Raw genomic sequence first — 18,112 nt, forward strand, 5'->3', positions numbered from 1 at the left:
TATATATATATATATATATATATATATATATATATATATGTTGTACCTCGTGTCCTTTCCCCGCCATTTCCCAGTGGAAGATATGAAATCCCAAGCGGAAGCAGATCCGTGGGAAGCTCTCGACGTCGACGATTCAGAGCTCCCCCGCAATCGCAAATATCCTCCACCGCATAATCCGGATTCAACTCTCGTTAGGAACCCTAATCCCCTTGAGATTCTTCGGCGTTGCTCTTCTTCACGGTCCTCCGAAACCCTAACTAGGCAGCCTCTTCTTGATCCGAATCCTCCGCCGCCGGAATCTTCTTATTTTCGTTATTTGATTCCAGGACCTGCCGCTGCCGTTCAAATCGCCATGCGCAGAAAGGAGTGGAAGGATCCGAGTTCGTACGGCGATCAGGGAGATCCGATTCCTACTCAAGAGTACATACGCAGGGCTGTGGAAGAGCCTGATAAGGAAGATGAGGATTTCTCGCGTGATCCATGGATTTCTTGTGTTGATTACATTCGCAGTGAAGGTAGTATATATATATATTGCCTCGAAGTTGTTGTGGCTTGTTAGGCATGTTCATGGGCATGGTTGGTTCTTTGGGATTTTGTTTAATTAATTCTTTAGGGTTGCTTGGCGATGATGGAGTTGCTATTGGAACGCCGGTGAGTGTGATCAAGAGCGGGTTTGGCACTTGGGATAAGGTCAATCAGGTACGTACTACGCTTTGGCTTTAGTTCGCTTGAGCATGAACTCTATACGCCTGTATTGTTTTTTCGTGGCAAATTATATGCACAACTTGTAGAGCAACCGAATTTGTAGACAGTTTTAAGCTTTGTTCTTGTGGTTAAGCCATTAGCTGGTAGTTTATTCTCAATACTCCCCACCAATGCTTGTTTTGTTGCCACTGGTTTAATGGAAGGTCTAGTTTTAATGCAGTAAGCTTATTCGAATTTTGGTTGGCCTCTTTGAATAGGTTGTGGCGATCGTCAAAACTTGCACCCCTAATGGCCTTGGAGATCTCATGATGACTCTGAAGGTAAATGTGCTTGAAGAAGCTCTTAACAATGTAAGTACATTCTCAATTTTAACGAGTGTCTGCTGTTAGGATCCTACTGGAACGATTGATGCTAGTGTTCATAGGAAAGTTGTAGCTGAGAGTGAATTTGGAAGGGATATACGTGCCGGTGCTGTGCTGATACTTAAGAAGGTTTGTTGCTTTTCCTACAATGGAGAAAACAACAATGATGTCAAGACTGTGAAGTTACACTGTTGCTTTTCCTATTTTAGTTCAGGTAGCTATGGAGATTGACTGAGATATGGTGTTCTGCAGGTTGCTGTATGTACACCGTCACGGTTATCATGTTTCCTCAATATAACACTCAACAACATCTCCAAGGTAGTACGTGCTATCTGCTCTCTTTTAACCTCTGCTGGTCTTGTGGGCAATTGCACATACTTATTCTCATCGGAGTAGAGGAAGATCCCGTAAGACTGACATCCCTTACAGGTTATCATACGCGATACTCTTCCTTCAGTAGAGCAAGAAAACCCTGCAAGGAGTGCCAAGGATCCTGTTCCAGGTATCGATAAGTGTTTCAATTTCCTGAATTCCGAGGTTTTATTGACATGACAATAGCTCATGCATTTTTTTTTCCATACATTGAATACCATTCAATCTTCACTTGTTTTCTTATGTTTAACAGAAACTGAGAAATGTTTGAAAACCGTACCCAAGAGATTTTCTTTCGATCAAGGAAAGACTGATGGAATCATGAACAGTCTTAGGCGGAATGCTCATGCAAGCGGCGAGACACTTAAGGATGTAGAAATGGAAGATGATAATCCAGCAGAGGAAATCATCTCACTTAAGGATGTTAACAAGAATCAAAATGAACATGGAGTGGAGCAGGTCCTCATGAGGAATCAAGATTCAAACAGCAAAACGGAAACTGCTGCAGCACACAGGACAACCGGCAAGTTTCCTCAGGGAAAATTCTTGAATCCTGAAAGGCGACCACAAGACGGTGTTGCAATCGATATTGATAAAGACAATTGGCAAGAGCTTTTGGTGGATGAGCTGGTCAGGCTGGAGAAGCATGTGGGTAAAAGCCATCAGTCGCATCATAGTCGGCCAGGGTATGAAACGGGAATCTGCGACAAATATGCAACAGACAATAAGGTTGACAGAATGCAACTGCTACCTACAAGCTCGGTTGAGAAAATGCAGCCAGTACCAGCCACCACCTCGGTGCCGCAGTGGACAGACGAGCAGCTGGATGAACTTTTTGCGTTTGATTGAGAGAGTTAGCACAATCAAGGTGACATCTACCCTGATTTTCTTGACGTCTTTCATTTCATGGCACTTTCCAGTATCCACTTAAAGCGCAGTGACGGATAGGGTTTGTAAGAAGCTACGGGTTTTGCAGACAGAGAGTGAAACTGTTGATGAGAAATTTCAGCCATTTATCAACACAAATCACTGGTGAGAAAGATCAAACGAATGTATAAAATTGCATGAGTTTGCAAGAAGCAGTTTAACTCGAGAGAAATTCCAAAGATAACAACATCTTCGGATGGTATGCAGGCAAGACGCCATTTTATTGTTGCAGGGTTTCAAAATTTGCAATAGCTTTCAAAATTGCTCATTGGAACAACTTCCTCAGCCTTTCAAAATTGCTCATTGCAATAGCTTTCAGCACCACCACGAGTGCATATCTGAAATCTGCGGAGACATCATCCATCACAAGTATTGTGAATGTCAATCACAAAATCTCAATACTGACGAATTCAATCATCTGTTTTGCCTCCAATTATCTTTCCCTTGCACCTTAGCGTTCTGAAGGATATTACAACGCACCAACATCAACGTGTTCTGATTAGTTCCGGCGTATTCAAACGCAATCCCTGACATGTTTCGACACTATACCATGTTCCAACGCAACTCCAATATGGTTCGATGTACCCTCAACATTTTCCGACGTTATCCCAATATGTTTGACTGTAATCCCAACTATTTTCGAAGCAACCTGTTAGAATATGTATATAGATTTAGATAGATAATACCAATTGTATTCCAAACAGAGAAGAAATACAATCAACTAGGAGACGTACCTCTCTTTCTGCACATAAGATTCAAGTTCTCAGATAACCCATCTCAAAGAAAAACGAAAAATAGATATAGGCCTTCCTCCATAACAAACTTGTTGAGGTGACACTTTCTACAACAACCTACCCACACCGAATTGCCTAAGTAATTATCCTTTCATAAGATGTAATCCCCTGTGAAATCTTCTGCGCTGCTCCTGCTCTCCCATTAGTGCTGTTGTGGGCCCCTCTTTCTGATTCTGGGTCAAAATTACCTCTCTGGGCCTTCTCTTCTTCCTCGTATACACACGCAGAGGCTTATCACAACCGACAAGATCAGACGCAACCCAAATATATTATGGTGCAAAACCAACATGTTCTAATGTAAATCCAACATGTTCATACACAATTCCAACATATTCAGATACAATACAAAAATGTATTGTGTCCTCTCGTATACACACGCAAAGGCTTATCACGATCCGACAAGATCAGACACAACCCCAATATATTATGATGCAATACCAACATGTTTTTATGTAAATCCAACATGTTCATACATAACTCCAACATATTCAGACACAATACAAAAATGTTCCAACGAAACTCGAACGTGTTCCGACACAACTCTATCATATTACAACAGAATCCCAACATATTCTAATACAACTCCAACATATTTCAACACAACTCATAATGTTGAGACGCAACCCCAACATGTTCTGATGCAACACCTACATGTTCTAACGTAACCCCTTTTGGGATGGATAAAATGTTCTGATCAACGATCAATTTGAAAAACTGATTAGAAATCTTTGTGATTGGTTTCGGTGACCCAATACGTTATAAGAAATGTGTACGACACATTTTTTAGGGGTGTGTATGAAAACGAAACTAAGGTCGTCGCCCCCTAGCTCGTCAACAACGACGTCCTCCTCCCGTTCTCTCTCGGTTTCCGTTCTCGATCTCCATATCATGCTTTCATAGACGTCTCAGTCCATGAATGTGCACTATATGTAGAGAACGTTTGATTTCAGTGTTCATGACAAACCATTGAATCGAAACAAATTGCTATATCGATACCTTTTTCATTACATGCAATATTTGTTGATTTAGGTTGTAAGCGCTTAGGCTTTTTTTTCTTATACTTTATAAGTATAGATAATGAGAGGAGAAAAAGTATAAAAAAATGCTCTTTGAATACTCTTTGTATTTCTTTTCTTTTCTTATGTTTGTGTTGTTATTACAAACTTCAAATGACACACATATATATACTAGCCTTAGGAAGATTCTAGTAACTCTTCATAATCACACAATATTAATTTAGTCTAAGTTGTAGAATTCTAGGAACTTTACAAAATACCATGTGTTGGATTTTGTACACAAGATTCTAGATGAACGCAAACTTCTAGGAAACCAAAACAAGTTTATACTCCAGCATTATCCACCCTTAAACTTGTTCCTCCTCGAGCTTGGACTTCGAGTTGTTTCCGAAAAGATTGAAATGCATCTGTCTTCAAAGCCTTCGTAAAAATATCTGCAACTTTGTCACCTGAACTCACATGCAATAAATCAACATCTTTAGCCTTGACATGTTCTCGAATAAAATGAAATCGTGTGTCGATATGCTTCGAACGCTCATGATGAACATGGTTCTTCGCCAGAGCAATAACTGATTTATTATCCACGTTAATCATCGTCGTATTTTCTTGCTTCAACATCAATTCTCCAAGAAGTCTCCATAACCATATAGCATGACAAACACACGAAGATGCCGCTATATATTCCGCTTCACATATTGACAGAGCAACAATCGATTGCTTCTTTGAAGACCAAGTAAATGTTGCATAACCAAAATAGAACACAAACCCGGTAGTGCTCTTGCGATCATCATAACTTCCAGCCCAATCACTATCACTATAATCAATGAGTTCTGCTTCTCCTTTAGATGAATATAACAACCCGTAACCAACTGCCCCTTTGATGTATCTGAGAATCCGCGCAACTTCAAGATGGGAGGACTTTGGTTTCTCCATGTACCGACTAACCAACGTTACTCCATATAAAATATCAGATCGGGCACAAGTCAGATACCTCAAGCAACCCACAAGACTCTTATAATATATCGGGTTTACGGAGTTTCCTTCTCCTTCTTTTTTCAATCCTGTACCACACTCCACCGGTGTGTCTGTGGGCAAAGAATCATCCCTAGAAAACTTCTGCAAAATGTCATTCGCATATTTCTCCTGGGAGATAAAAATGTTACCTTCACCTTGATGTACTTCGATGCCCAAGAAATATTTCATCATGCCCAGATTCATCATCTTAAACTCTTTCTCCATCGATTGCTTGAATTCTCGAATCATGGTGTTTTTATTGTCTATGAATACCAGATCATCCACATATAGATATATGAATAACACATCACGTATAAGGAATGCTCATATGGACACTTCAGGAATCATTCTCTAATAAAGTAAGCATCGATTCTGATATTCTAAGCTTTTGGTGCTTGCTTGAGCCCATAAAAAGCCCTTTTCAGCCTGTATACCTTTTCCTCATGTCCCGCTAATAACAAATCCCGACGGTTGTTCAACATATACTTTTTCTTCAAGATTTCCATTCAAGAACGTTGATTTTATCTCCATCTGGTATATCTTCCATCTCTTCTGAGCTGCGAGTGAGATTAATAATCTCATTGTTTCCAGTCGAGCTACAAGAGCAAATACTTCTTCGTAGTCGACTCCATACTTCTGTTTGTATCTTTCACTACCAACCTTGCGCATGCCTTTCCACTTCTCCTTTGACGTTCCTCTTTGTTTTGAACACCCATTTAACTCCAATAACTTTGTGCCCTTGCGGCAATGAAGTGAGTTCCTAAGTATTATTTTTTCATATGGCTTGAATCTCTTCTCCCATGGCCTTCATCCACTTCTTCTCCCTAGAAGCGTCTTCATATGTCATTGGATCAAATCCAGCAAAGAGACAAAAATTAGTAAACTCTTCATCAAACTCGGGTTCTATCGGTTGAGTTGAATAAACCTCCCGAATGCTCCTCATCTTTCTCAGCCTCAACGGAAACATCATGTTCTTCATCCCAGTTGAGATCAATTTGTCATTTTTGTCACGGATGGTAAGGGATGTATTCTTCAACCTTACATCAAAATCTTTCTCCAACAATTGTCCCACACTCAACAAATTACTTTTAATATCGGGAACATAATAGACGTTGGAAATGCAAACCTCTCTTGTTTTGGAAGGTCAACGTGATATCACCTTTTCCTTCTATCGGTCTCTTTGAACGATCACCAAACGTGATATTTCCAAAACTTCTTTCGTCAAGTTTTGTGAACAGTTCCTTTCTTCCGTATATATGATCGGATGCTCCCGTGTCGATAAACCATGTAACAAACGGTTCCGACTCATTGCTTGGTCCGACTTAATTTTGGGATAACATCAGCACTTGTTCTGCATCATCGTCTTCTTTTTCCACCATATTAGCTTTCTTTCCACCATTGTTATCGGGATTATGCCAAAATCATACGAGTAATGATCGAACTTCTTACAAATATGACATTGGGTTCCGGATTTGTCATATTTTCCCTTATTGTTCGGATTATGCCAACAATCATTGGAGTGATGGTCAAGTTTCTGACAAAAATCGCATTGAATCGTGGATTTATCATACCTTTCTCCATTGATTCTTCCAAATCCACGACCACGACCTCGGTCCCAACCTCGGCCTCAACCACCTCTTTCGCCACGACCATAGTGATCAGTTATATTATTTTCTCCATCATCATTATGATTGTTGGTCGGCACTCGATGATTTGGTCCATAACCTCATCGTCTGTAATTTCCACCTCTTCCTCTTCGGTGTTGATAACCTCCTCTCGATTTTTGGGTCTTCAGAGAGAGTTTCGCCTCTAGCGCATGCTCAATAGACTTTTCATCTCCTTTCCTTCGATTCAGTCTATCTTTAAATGCTTTCAAAGAATCAAGAAGTTCCTCCATCGTCATCGTATCTAGATCGTTCGATTCTTCAATGCAATGACCACATATTCAGATTTTGAGTCAAGAGACCTCAAAATTTTCTCCATGACCCGAACATCCTTCAGCGTCTCGCCATTTGTCTCCATTTGGTGAACGATGGTGATTACCTGTGAAATATAATTCGAGATCGACTCAGAACTCCCTTATTGTAGACTTTCGAATTGCGATCGTAAAAATTGCAACTGAATCTTCTACACCTTGTTAACTCCTTCATATGATTTCTTCAAAATTTCCCAAGCTTCTTTGGATGTTTTCGCCGATGCAATAAGCTCGAACGTCATTTCATTAACTCCTTGATAAATCGTGATCAACGCCTTTTTCTCCTTTTTTCGGAGATCTTTGAGTTTCTCCTCGTCATTCTCCTTCTTCATCCCCGTCTCGTCATAACCGTGGAGGTTCTCCACCATGTCCCATACGTCAAGGGACTCTAGAAGAGCCTCCATTTGAATACTCCACATACGATAGTTGTCCTTCGTAAGTTTCGGAACTTGTGATTGGATCGAGCTCGTCGACGCCATGATATCTCGTCTCTGATACCACTTGTAAGCACTTAGGCTTTTTTTCCTATACTTTATAAGTATAGATAATGAGAGGAGAAGAAGTATAAAAAAATACTCGTTGAATACTCTTTGTATTTCTTTTCTTTTCTTGTGTTTGTGTTGTTATTACAAACTTCAAATGACACACATATATGTACTAGCCTTAGGAAGACTCTAGGAACTCTTCATAATCATACAATATTAATTTAGTCTAAGTTTTAGAATTCTAGGAACTTCACAAAATACCATGTGTTGGACTTTGAACACAAGATTTTAGATGAACACAAACTTCTAGGAAACCAAAACAAGTTTATACTCCAAACATAGGTTTCATTTATCCATTTCTGCTGCATGAAATACTAAGTTGGAATCCTAAAAACCGCGGTTAGCGCATGTTTAGAGATCTCCAAAATCTAACATATTGGTTGTGATACTCTAGGATAACAAGTGATATGATATGACATTTGGACCATGTATTGATTTATTGATATATAAATTCATTACTTTTTCTATTATATTATTTGCTTGTGTGGTCGATGAATGGTTCATCGTCCTGAGCGTGACCGATATGCGTTTGTAACTTTTGTAATATACGAGTACAAGATCATACACAAATACGAAGTAAAGAAATGAGGTTTGACCAGAATTTGGTTTCTGCAAGAGTTTTAGAAAGAAAATACCAATTGGCATAGTGCAAACGTTGTAGGAAAGAAATAAAAAAGTAAACAAAACAATATACTAGGAAACATGTATATAATCATAATACACATTACGATGATATGACAACATTGTTTTTTCTCTTCAGAGTTGATACTCCATGATTTAATCCAATTGGCATAGTGCAAACGACTCCTTTCCTACTTTCCATGTGTATTTCGTCCTCTTATCCGATTGAGCCTCAGCTTGTTGTTGGGCCGTCTGCATCTTTACTGAGAGATGTTGGGCCTTGCATGTTGTTTGGGCCATGTGCATGCTCTTCTCGCTGCGTCCAGAGTCCATGCACATCATATTTGTCCATGCACATCGTCGTCTTTGCTGGAATTATTTCCTGTTCTCCCTTCGGACTCAACAGTATTTACATCGACCTGGCCGAGGTCTCAGCTCGATATCAGTGACATAGCGTTCATTCCGATTTATTATTTATACTGACCTATACGTGAATAGAACATGGACAGTAATATTGGACTTTTTTATTGACGAAGACGGACGCCCTCAAGGATCGGAAGTCTCGGACATGGAAGAAGACACATGCAGACACGAACAAGATTCTCACGTCTGATTCATGTCTTGGGCTTTCAGGCCCAAGTCCTTTGGACACGCACATGTCATCTCAAGTGGGCTTACAGCCCAACTCATCATCATCTTCATCACACGAAGATTACTGAAGTCTCGGATTAGAATCTTTTCGAACACGAAGATGGATGGAGACTTTCCTTCTCCATTGATCTTTGTTTCCTCATTCTCTCAATATTGTTTATTTGTTTTCCTTTAATTGATTATTTCCTTTCGGTTTTCTTTCTATTTTTCATGAAAGATTTTATGTATATATGTTCGTACTCTATCGAGCAATAGAATTAAGTGTCTTCAATATACAAACAAATTCTCCAATCTTCTCTTCGAATCATCCTATTTTACTCATGATTATCACATCAGCCTAATTTTCACATGGTATCAGAGCTTTGATCCATTGTTTTTAATTTCTCGTTTACCCTTTCTTCACCTATTCCGTGCTGATGGAACAATCTTCTCAGAGGCTTATACCTATCTACTTCAATGGCAACAATTACACTATCTGGTCCAAGGCTGCAAAAACGACCTTGTAGTCGAGGCCTGTGGACACACATCAAACTTCTACCTCCCAAAACTGTTACAGCTGAAGATGGGACCATTACTATCGTGGAAAAATCGGAGGAAGAAAAGAGCTCATGGTTTCAGGAGGACCAACTTGTGCTCTCTCTTATCCATAGCTCGCTCGAAGCCTCGGTTCTCTCCACCTATATTCACAAGGACACACCAAAAGATCTGTGGGACACATTGGAAGGGATTTACGGTAACCTTTCCAACTCAAGCCGTATTTATGAGTTCAAGAAATCTCTTCATACAATCACTCAAAGGGGACAACCATTCAACAAGCTTCTCGGTGAACTTAGTGCGCTTTGGGCGGAGCTAGACGAACTCAGACCCGTATCTACCGACTCCAAAATCATTGCACAACGGAATGAGCAAGACAAAGTCTATACTCTTCTTCTTTCTCTGGATGGTACGTATGGTGATCTGATTCACCATGTTCTACGCCAAACAGAGCTCCCCTCTCTCAACGAGGTTTGTATGAACATCAAACGTGAAGAAGGAGGAAGGAACTTGTTTCAAGGTACCACTGAACTTGCTCATTTTCGAAAGTTCCAACCCTCATCACGGGATAAGAAAACTCCGTTTTGTGAGCACTGTAAAAAGTCAGAACATTTCAAAGATAAGTGCTGGATTCTCCATCCGCACCTTCGTCCTCAAAAATTTCGTGATCAGGGTCCTTCTAGCCGACATTCAGCCCTGACTACCTCTACCACTGAGTTATTCTCAGAAGCTGAGTACAAAACTCTCAAGCAACTGATTCAATCCGCCACCGAATCTGGTATTGTATCGAGTACTCAGCCTTCACCCTCTTCCTCTGTTATTATTGACTCTGGAGCTACTAATCACATGTTTTATGATGTTAATATGTTTGATAAGTTAGAAAAGAGGTATGGGACAGTTTCGGTGGCTAATGGGATCAATTCCACGATTCAAGGCCAAGGAATTGTTCGACTTTTTGAAAAGGATATAAATGCACTATATGTTCTTGATTTCAAAATTAATCTTTTGTCCATTCCAAAACTTACTTCTGATTTAGATTGCAAAGCTATTTTTGATGCTAACGAAGTATTGTTTGAGGATACTAAGACGGGAGCGGTATTTGGTAAATGATCTCTCAAGAACAATCTCTACCTTCTAGATCGTTTGCACTTGCATTCTGAAGTTGCACTATCTACCATTTGGCATGCACGCTTAGGACATCCACAAATAAAGTCATGCATTTGTTGTTTCCTCACAAGACTATTGCGAATGATTTATGCGAGGCTTGTACTTTGGGAAAGCAATGTCGCACTATCTTTCCTTCTTCTACCACTACTTATTTGCATTGTTTTGATCTTGTTCACTCGGACGTTTGGACGACACCTTGTCATTCTCGTGATAATAATAAATATTTCGTGACTTTTATTGACGAAAAATCCAAATATACATGGATTACACTGTTTAAATCCAAAAGGGATGTCTTTGATGCGTTTATCAATTTTCATGTATATGTCACTAACCATTTTGATGCCAAGATCAAGATCTTTAGATCGGACAATGGGGGAGAGTATTTGAGCAACCGCTTCCAATCATCATCTCCGCACATGGGATTCAACATCAAAAAACTTGTCCCCACACGCCTCAGCAAAACGGAGTGGCTGAACGTAAAAATCGCCATCTTTTGGATATCACTCGAACGATCATGTTTCACCGAAATGTTCCGAAGCGGTTCTGGAGTGATGCCGTAACTAGGCCTGCTATCTCATCAATCGATTACCAACGAAGATACTTGCGGATAAATCACCATTCGAGGTACTTAATCTACATAAACCTTCTTTGGATCACTTACGTGTGTTTGGTTGTGTATGTTTTGCCTTAGTTCCTGGAGTCTCAAGTGCATGTTTGCGGGCTATTCCACTGATAAAAAAGGCTTCAAGTGTTATCATCCAGAAACTCGGCGTATATATGTCTCTAGAGATGTCCGGTTCGATGAAAGCAAAGGCTTCTTTCAGGAATCTGACCGAGATGACTTGGCCCCCTTGACAGCATACTCACCGACCTACGACTCAACACTGCATGACATCCTTGAGTCGGTTCGTCAACAGAACTCTCGCACAACAGACCCAGGTATGCCTCGTAATACAGGAAGAGAACACGAAGCAGATCCTACAACAAATGGTGCCAACTTTGAGGGGGAACATATTGCTGATATTCCTGAAGCTCCTGATGACGCTCACCAGCACGATGAAGACACTAGTACACCTGTCGAGGTGCATGCTGAGGTGCAGACAGACCAACATGATAATACGACTATTATCACTCATACTCTTGCTGAGTTGCATGATCCTGTACTTCCCCGTCGAAGTACTCGTCTTCAGAATAAGCGAGAACAACAACTCATGCAACAAAGGGATAGTGTCTTGCCTACAAAGAAATCTTGCTGCCATGCAAAAGATCACGCCCATGGTTCGTTAAAATACCCTTTGCATGATTATTACTCGTTATCTGCCCTTGACTTGCATGAACAGGTTTTTTAAGCAAGCTAGATAATGAAGACGAGCCTTCGACGTATGAAGAAGCCAAGGATATAAAGGTTTGGCAAGATGCGATGGTGGATGAAATCAATGCTTTGGAACGTAATGGAACATGGGAACCGACAAAGTTACCGAAGGACAAAAAGGCCGTTGGGTGCAAATGGGTCTATAAGATCAAATTCCGAAGTGATGGTAGCATCGAACGTTACAAGGCTCGTCTCATCGCTAAAGGGTTCACTCAAACCTACGGGGAAGACTACACCGACACCTTTGCTCCAGTTTCTAAACTTGCTACGGTTCGCATTTTATTTTCTCTTGCTATTAATCTCGATTGGTGTCTTTGGCAAATGGACGTTAAAAACGCGTTTCTTCAAGGCGATCTAGATTAGGAGCTCTATATGAAACCTCCTCCGGGATTTCCCCTTGAAAAGGGGATGGTGTGTCACCTTAAAAAATCCATTTACGGCCTTAAGCAGTCCCCTCGAGCATGGTACCATAAATTGCATGATGCCTTACTCGCATTTGGTTTTTCACGTTGTAATGTTGATCACTCTATGTTCTTGCGTATGTGTGACCATGGCATAGTCGTTCTCCTTATATATGTCGATGATATTGTTCTTACGGGTGATTCTAATCAAGGGATTGCAGACACAAAAGCTTACTTGCAGGACACGTTTGACATCAAAGATTTTGGTGAGCTCAAATATTTTTTGGGCATTGAGGTTCATCGTTCCTCTAAGGGTTTGTTTTTATCCCAACGGAAATATACTCTGGATTTATTGAGTGATGCAGGAAAGCTTGGCGCCAAACCAACACGAACTCCGCTTGAAGCAAATTACAAGGATCTCACGGACGCCTCACCTTATCCTGACATTGGTCGTTTTCGTCGAATCGTGGGTAAGTTAATTTATCTTACACTTACTCGACCTGATCTTAGCTTTGCTATGAATCAGGTTAGCCAATGCATGCATGCACCTACACAACATCATTGGCATATGGTCGATCGTCTTCTTCGTTATTTGAAAGGATCGTCGGGGAAAGGCGTATGGACGACGAAGAACAACCACACAGAAATTGTTGGCTATTGCGATGCGGATTGGGCTAGTGACAAGGGAGATCAGAAGTCCACCACTGGCTACTGTACTTTCATCGGAGGAAACCTAGTCACTTGGAGGAGCAAGAAATAATCTGTCGTTGCGCGATCGAGTGCCGAAGCAGAGTATCGTGCCATGGCCAATACGACTTCTGAACTACTATGGCTCAAGACCCTTCTCGGGGAACTTGGCATCACTTCTTCATCGCCGATCACTCTCCATTGTGATAATCAAGTGGCCATTCACATCGCCACCAATCCCATTTTCCACGAACGTACCAAACACATCGAAGTTGACTGCCATTTTGTTCGGGAGAAAGTACTTCAAGGAATCATTTCGCTTAGCTACACACGCAGTGCCGACCAACTTGTCGACATGTTCACCAAGGCTACTTCGACGGACACCCTCAAGGATCTTCTCTCCAAGCTTGGCATGTATGATACTCATATGCCAAGCTTGAGGGGGAATATTGACGAAGACGGACGCCCTCAAGGATCGGAAGTCTCGGACATGGAAGAAGATACATGTAGACACGAACAAGATTCTCACGTCTGATTCATGTCTTGGGCTTTCAGGCCCAAGTCTTTTGGACACACACATGTCATCTCAAGTGGGCTTACAACCCAACTCATCATCATCTTCATTACAAAAAGATTACTGAAGTCTCGGATTAGAATCTTCTCGAACACAAAGATGGATGGAGACTTTCCTTCTCCATCGATCTTTGTTTCCTCATTCTCTCATTACCGTTTATTTGTTTTCTTTTAATTGATTATTTCCTTTCTGTTTTCTTTCTATTTTTCATGAAAGATTTTATGTATATATGTTCGTACTCTATCGAGAAATAGAATTAAGTCTCTTCAATATACAAACAAATTCTCCAATCTTCTCTCCGAATCATCCTATTTTACTCATGATTATCACATCGGCCTAATTTTCACATTTTTTTTATAAAAGGATATTTTTTTTAAAAAATGTACAATTATAAGAGAAATTATATTCCTCATTTTCTTAAACGGTTGACTTCCATTTCTACTCAACTATATAATCTTTTGGATCGTTTATATTCCTCGGATTTTACAACCGATAGAATTTTCTCAATCTTTTTGAATTCTCCAAAAAAATAAAACAAATGGAAGACTACGCTTCGACAAAAGCGTATAGTGGCACATTACCAAAAGAAAATATCAAGCTATGAACGTCATTTATTTCTATATCGATTCGACCGACGAGAAATTGGAAGTATTGAAAGAAGCTTTCATCGATTATAATTTGATTAAAAAAAAAACCAAACGATGAAACGAACCAAACCAAGTCGTCCGAAATTAATTAAAGCATATAGAATAAGGAGTATAAGGAAGCGTTCGTGCCATAGAAAAAATCTTACAGTATGCACCGATTATTTTCTATGCGTACACATAAAACCCTAAATTAATATCAGATGATAAAATTAGATGAATAGTCCATAACCAAAGGGAAGATTAATTAATAACCGATCCACAATAACAATTTGAGATATGTCGCAAATTAATCAAACCTCAAGACATGTTCTGTGAGTTGTAGAAGGCATTCCTAGGCTGCAACAAGATACAATCACAAATTGATCACGAAACTTTGATATATATATATATATATATATATACACAGTGTGGTATAGATCAAACACAAACATGTATATAGATGCATGCGCGCGTATGTATGCGAGAAAAGATCGAATGGTCCGTAAGCTACGAATATTTGGATATACATAAACATGTACATACGTGTACACATACATACGCATCATTCCACTACAAAAGGATACAATTTGTTCGTACAAAAAACAACATTATGCGATGTTTATAAAAATTTGCAACCGTGAAAAGGTTGCAACAATTAAATAGTTTATATATTATTAATGTGTATACTAATGTATATTGAAATCTTTAAATAGATGTGTAGTATTTGTCACCAGGAAATAATAATAGCTACAAATTGACAATATATAACTGTTGCAATACATAATTTTGAAATAGTTATCAAATCCGACGCAAAAAATAGAAATATTCCTGTAATATTATATACACACATATACATACAATAGCGTACCTCCATGGAAGAAGTTATCCTTGGTTTTGATGGTAATTAAAGACGGGAAAAGGACTCCAATTGTTGATTATATCCAGAGATTCTTGTCCGATGTCACCTTCTTGAATTATCCCAATGTTATTACAAGCAACGAACCGATTGTTAGGGCTCGGTTCTTCTGTCTCTCGGACCAAATCTTCCCCGGTCTCGAAAGAACTCCAGTTCGAGTTCGTGCCCAAGTGGTCGTTCACTTCACTGTTCTTCATATAAACCGCATCTTCTGGAGAAGTTATTTGCCTCATCATCATCTTCTCCTTCGTTCTCTCCTTTGCTCGCTCCCTCGCCTTTGCTCTCGCGTCCTTTGGGAGCTTCCTGAAGATGGGGTTTCTGGATTGCGATCTATTCTTCTTCTCTTTCCCCGATTTTCCATCGATTTTGTTCGTTGAAGCTGATGCAACTTCACATAGGACATGCGATGTGTTGTTCGTCCCTAAACAGGTATACAGAGAATCGATGATTGAAATAGATGCAAAATGATAAGTTTGCAGTTGTAAAGATTGAAAATTTATATGCTAATCATATGTATATACATGATTCGGTGCGCATACACGTGTTAATCTTGCTTCCTGCGTCTCTGATCCAACCAGATGCAACTTCTCCAAGATCAGCCCGTCCTTCAGCAATTGCAAAACCTAAGTTCAGAATGATAAAGATAGAAACTTTTTGGACAAACTCATTAGAAGTAACAAAGGGTAAGAGCTTGCTTACGTGTTTGCGACTCCTCGCTGTTAACTCGCTGCTGCAAGTTGCTCGCGAGCTTCTTGATCTCGGGTTTGGCCTGTGTGAGCAACCAGTCAACAGTTTTGCTCGCTTTGTCGAATCCGAGCATGTCTTGTAAGCCAAAGAACTCTCTTGCGACCTCGAGCGAGAGCCTCATCCTTCGGTCTCTCGGCCCTTTTGCTGTGTAGATCTTGCTGTGTCTGTCTGTTTTGCTTGTTCTTTTCTTGGAAGCTTGAGCTGGGCCTCGAGAACTCTGTATTTTCTTTGAATCTTTCATGTGCGTGATTGTTTCTGAGGCCTCAACGCTTTGGTCTTCGACGGGGTTGTTCAAGGGGGGGAGATCTAGAGATGGTTGGCGTTGGTGATGGCAATGATGATGATCATTTTTTGGCTGGAGGAACACGGCGTAGAGGCTTTCTGGGTCGAATTTAAACAGTGAAGAGGGTGAGGAATCTTGGAGATGATGGTGACGATGGCGAGCGTGATGATCATCGGATGGTATAGGATTTGCGCTGTCGAAGATGTCGTTGAATGAAGGCGAGGGGCTGAAAGTGGGCAACCGTTGCGGTGAGGAGTGGTGATTATAAGGGCAAAACACAAAGTCGTTGGTGTTGTTCATGTCTCTTTTGGGGTTCGATGCCATGAATAATTAAACCCTAAAGACACATTTGAGAATGACACTTGTGCCCTTTCCCTGCAAAATTAATTAGAAGAAAAAGGAGAACAGTGATGTAGATATACAGTACACTGTTTTTTTTTTTTTAAATTTCTGGTAAGGGTTAGTGGTTCCATTCCATGATCCATCAGTACATGTTTTTGCTCTAGAGAATCTATGTTTGCACACATATTTGTGTCTAATGTTTTTTCTGTGCGCGCGCGCTTGTGTTTTGTCCGAGAGAGAGAGAGAGAGAGAGAGAGAGAGAGAGAGAGAGAGAGAGAGAGAGAGAGATTACCTTTTCTGAATCAAAAGACTCGGAGTTGAGGAAGACGGCACAGGCAATGTACTTTGAGTGAGTCTATATGCTATGAATGAGAATGGTGAGGGAATTACGTCCCAAAAAAAAAAAAAAAAGAATGGCAAGGGGAGAGAGAAATCACGGTGGGGAGGGAACCTAAGGGGTGCTTTGGAAGAGGAATTTATTGAGAATTTCTTTGCTTAATCTTTTTTCTGTTCTCTCTTTTAGGTATAAATTAAATAATTACCTCATCCAATTTGGGAGATATTTAATTGGGCCCCCTTGTTTTGTATTTGTTGTGTTGGTAAATTAATTCGTATTCTTGGCACATGAATACACATTCTTTAGGACTAGAAAATTTCGATATTCGGTTCAGGTTTGAGTCGGGAATAGTTCAGTTTGATTTTTTTCGATTTTATAAAAATAGATTTGATTCGATTCGGATTCAGTCTTTATTAAAAAAAAATTAGATTCTTTACGAAATCAGTTTTTCGGGTTTTTTAAATATTATTTCGGTTCAATTTCGAAAATTTCGGTTTTTCTAAAATTAATATCGTTCGAAAATTTATACGGTTCGCATTGAAAAAAATACTGTATTTTTTGATTCGCTACGATTGATTCTAAATAACTGAATCGAAACGTTCACCCCCTAACACCTAATATTTTTAAAATAAGCACACATATATATATATATATGTATATTGCTGAAAGAAGTGTGGAGGGTCCTCATTCGAACAATTAAATTTGTAGTTGAGGTCGTGTAAGCACTATTAAAAGCGACATGAATGGTATATGATAATTATGATTCTCGATTTCTTATATCAATATTATTAAAAAATATTATTTGTATAACTTCTTTTAATTCTTCTCTAATGTAATATCTAAAAATGAGCTTAATTCTATTTTTTTTTTCTTTAAACAACTTTGAAGTTCCATTTTTATCTTCAAATTTCTTGAACTTACGATTGCATGATAATTTTTTTATGTATTATTTTTCACGTAAAAACTAGGTTAAAGTTGAATTCAAATAAAATTATAGTTATTTTATTCTATTTTGTTGTTTCCCGCGTTTTAACTAAAAAATAGATGATAGTACGACGAATTTCTTTATCATAAACGTTCGAACTATATTTCATTTATTTAATACATATATATATATATATATATATATATATATATATTATTT

At 39.4% G+C, this 18,112-nt stretch overlaps 3 protein-coding genes across 9 annotated transcripts; 2 read left to right on the forward strand and 1 right to left on the reverse strand.

The window, feature by feature from the left end:
- The first annotated feature begins 81 nt into the window (after positions 1–81).
- LOC104809628 lies at positions 82–2,963 on the forward strand. 4 transcript variants are annotated; one of them, XR_771194.2, is made up of 8 exons: positions 82–515; positions 614–699; positions 963–1,025; positions 1,095–1,196; positions 1,320–1,385; positions 1,497–1,569; positions 1,693–2,471; positions 2,574–2,959. XR_771194.2 is itself a non-coding variant. In XM_010535670.2 (7 exons), exons 1-7 carry the CDS (start codon positions 83–85, stop codon positions 2,286–2,288), a joined length of 1,398 nt encoding a protein of 465 aa, XP_010533972.1. In that variant the 5' UTR covers position 82; the 3' UTR covers positions 2,289–2,962. The 4 variants fall into 4 exon arrangements, 3 of the variants coding, with proteins under 3 accessions (XP_010533972.1, XP_010533971.1, XP_010533973.1); XM_010535670.2 differs by having other exon boundaries at positions 635–699; positions 1,693–2,962; XM_010535669.2 differs by having other exon boundaries at positions 1,693–2,960.
- A 6,475-nt stretch (positions 2,964–9,438) lies between these two features.
- On the forward strand, positions 9,439–10,626 carry LOC104809686. The gene has a single exon (XM_010535729.1). It carries the CDS (start codon positions 9,439–9,441, stop codon positions 10,624–10,626), a length of 1,188 nt encoding a protein of 395 aa, XP_010534031.1.
- A 3,871-nt stretch (positions 10,627–14,497) lies between these two features.
- LOC104809630 (transcription factor TCP18-like) lies at positions 14,498–16,985 on the reverse strand. Of its 4 annotated transcripts, none has more exons than XM_010535676.1 (5): positions 16,924–16,985; positions 15,959–16,664; positions 15,799–15,864; positions 15,212–15,680; positions 14,498–14,700 (listed from the first exon to the last, which is right to left on the reverse strand). In XM_010535676.1, exons 2-4 carry the CDS (start codon positions 16,611–16,613, stop codon positions 15,226–15,228), a joined length of 1,176 nt encoding a protein of 391 aa, XP_010533978.1. In that variant the 5' UTR covers positions 16,614–16,664; positions 16,924–16,985; the 3' UTR covers positions 14,498–14,700; positions 15,212–15,225. The 4 variants fall into 4 exon arrangements, with proteins under 4 accessions (XP_010533978.1, XP_010533975.1, XP_010533977.1 ...); XM_010535673.1 differs by having other exon boundaries at positions 15,781–15,864; XM_010535675.1 differs by having other exon boundaries at positions 15,799–15,882.
- Between the last annotated feature and the right edge of the window lie 1,127 nt (positions 16,986–18,112).

The sequence above is a fragment of the Tarenaya hassleriana genome, unplaced genomic scaffold, assembly GCF_000463585.1.
Source record: "Tarenaya hassleriana unplaced genomic scaffold, ASM46358v1 Cleome16, whole genome shotgun sequence".
Taxonomy (NCBI): domain Eukaryota; kingdom Viridiplantae; phylum Streptophyta; class Magnoliopsida; order Brassicales; family Cleomaceae; genus Tarenaya; species Tarenaya hassleriana.

What these genes read in the sequence shown, in the direction of transcription:
- LOC104809628 (XM_010535669.2), top strand. Translation starts at nt 83, where the DNA reads ATGAAATCCCAAGCGGAAGCAGATCCGTGGGAAGCTCTCGACGTCGAC. An exon ending in CTTGGGATAAGGTCAATCAG is followed by an intron (nt 700 to 962) that starts GTACGTACTACG and finishes CTCTTTGAATAG; the next exon opens with GTTGTGGCGATCGTCAAAAC. An exon ending in CACTCAACAACATCTCCAAG is followed by an intron (nt 1,386 to 1,496) that starts GTAGTACGTGCT and finishes CATCCCTTACAG; the next exon opens with GTTATCATACGCGATACTCT.
- LOC104809686 (XM_010535729.1), top strand. Translation starts at nt 9,439, where the DNA reads ATGGCAACAATTACACTATCTGGTCCAAGGCTGCAAAAACGACCTTGT.
- LOC104809630 (XM_010535672.1), bottom strand. Translation starts at nt 16,613, where the DNA reads ATGGCATCGAACCCCAAAAGAGACATGAACAACACCAACGACTTTGTG. An exon ending in CAGCGAGGAGTCGCAAACAC is followed by an intron (nt 15,883 to 15,958) that starts GTAAGCAAGCTC and finishes TTCTGAACTTAG; the next exon opens with GTTTTGCAATTGCTGAAGGA. An exon ending in GTGTATGCGCACCGAATCAT is followed by an intron (nt 15,681 to 15,780) that starts GTATATACATAT and finishes ATACCTGTTTAG; the next exon opens with GGACGAACAACACATCGCAT.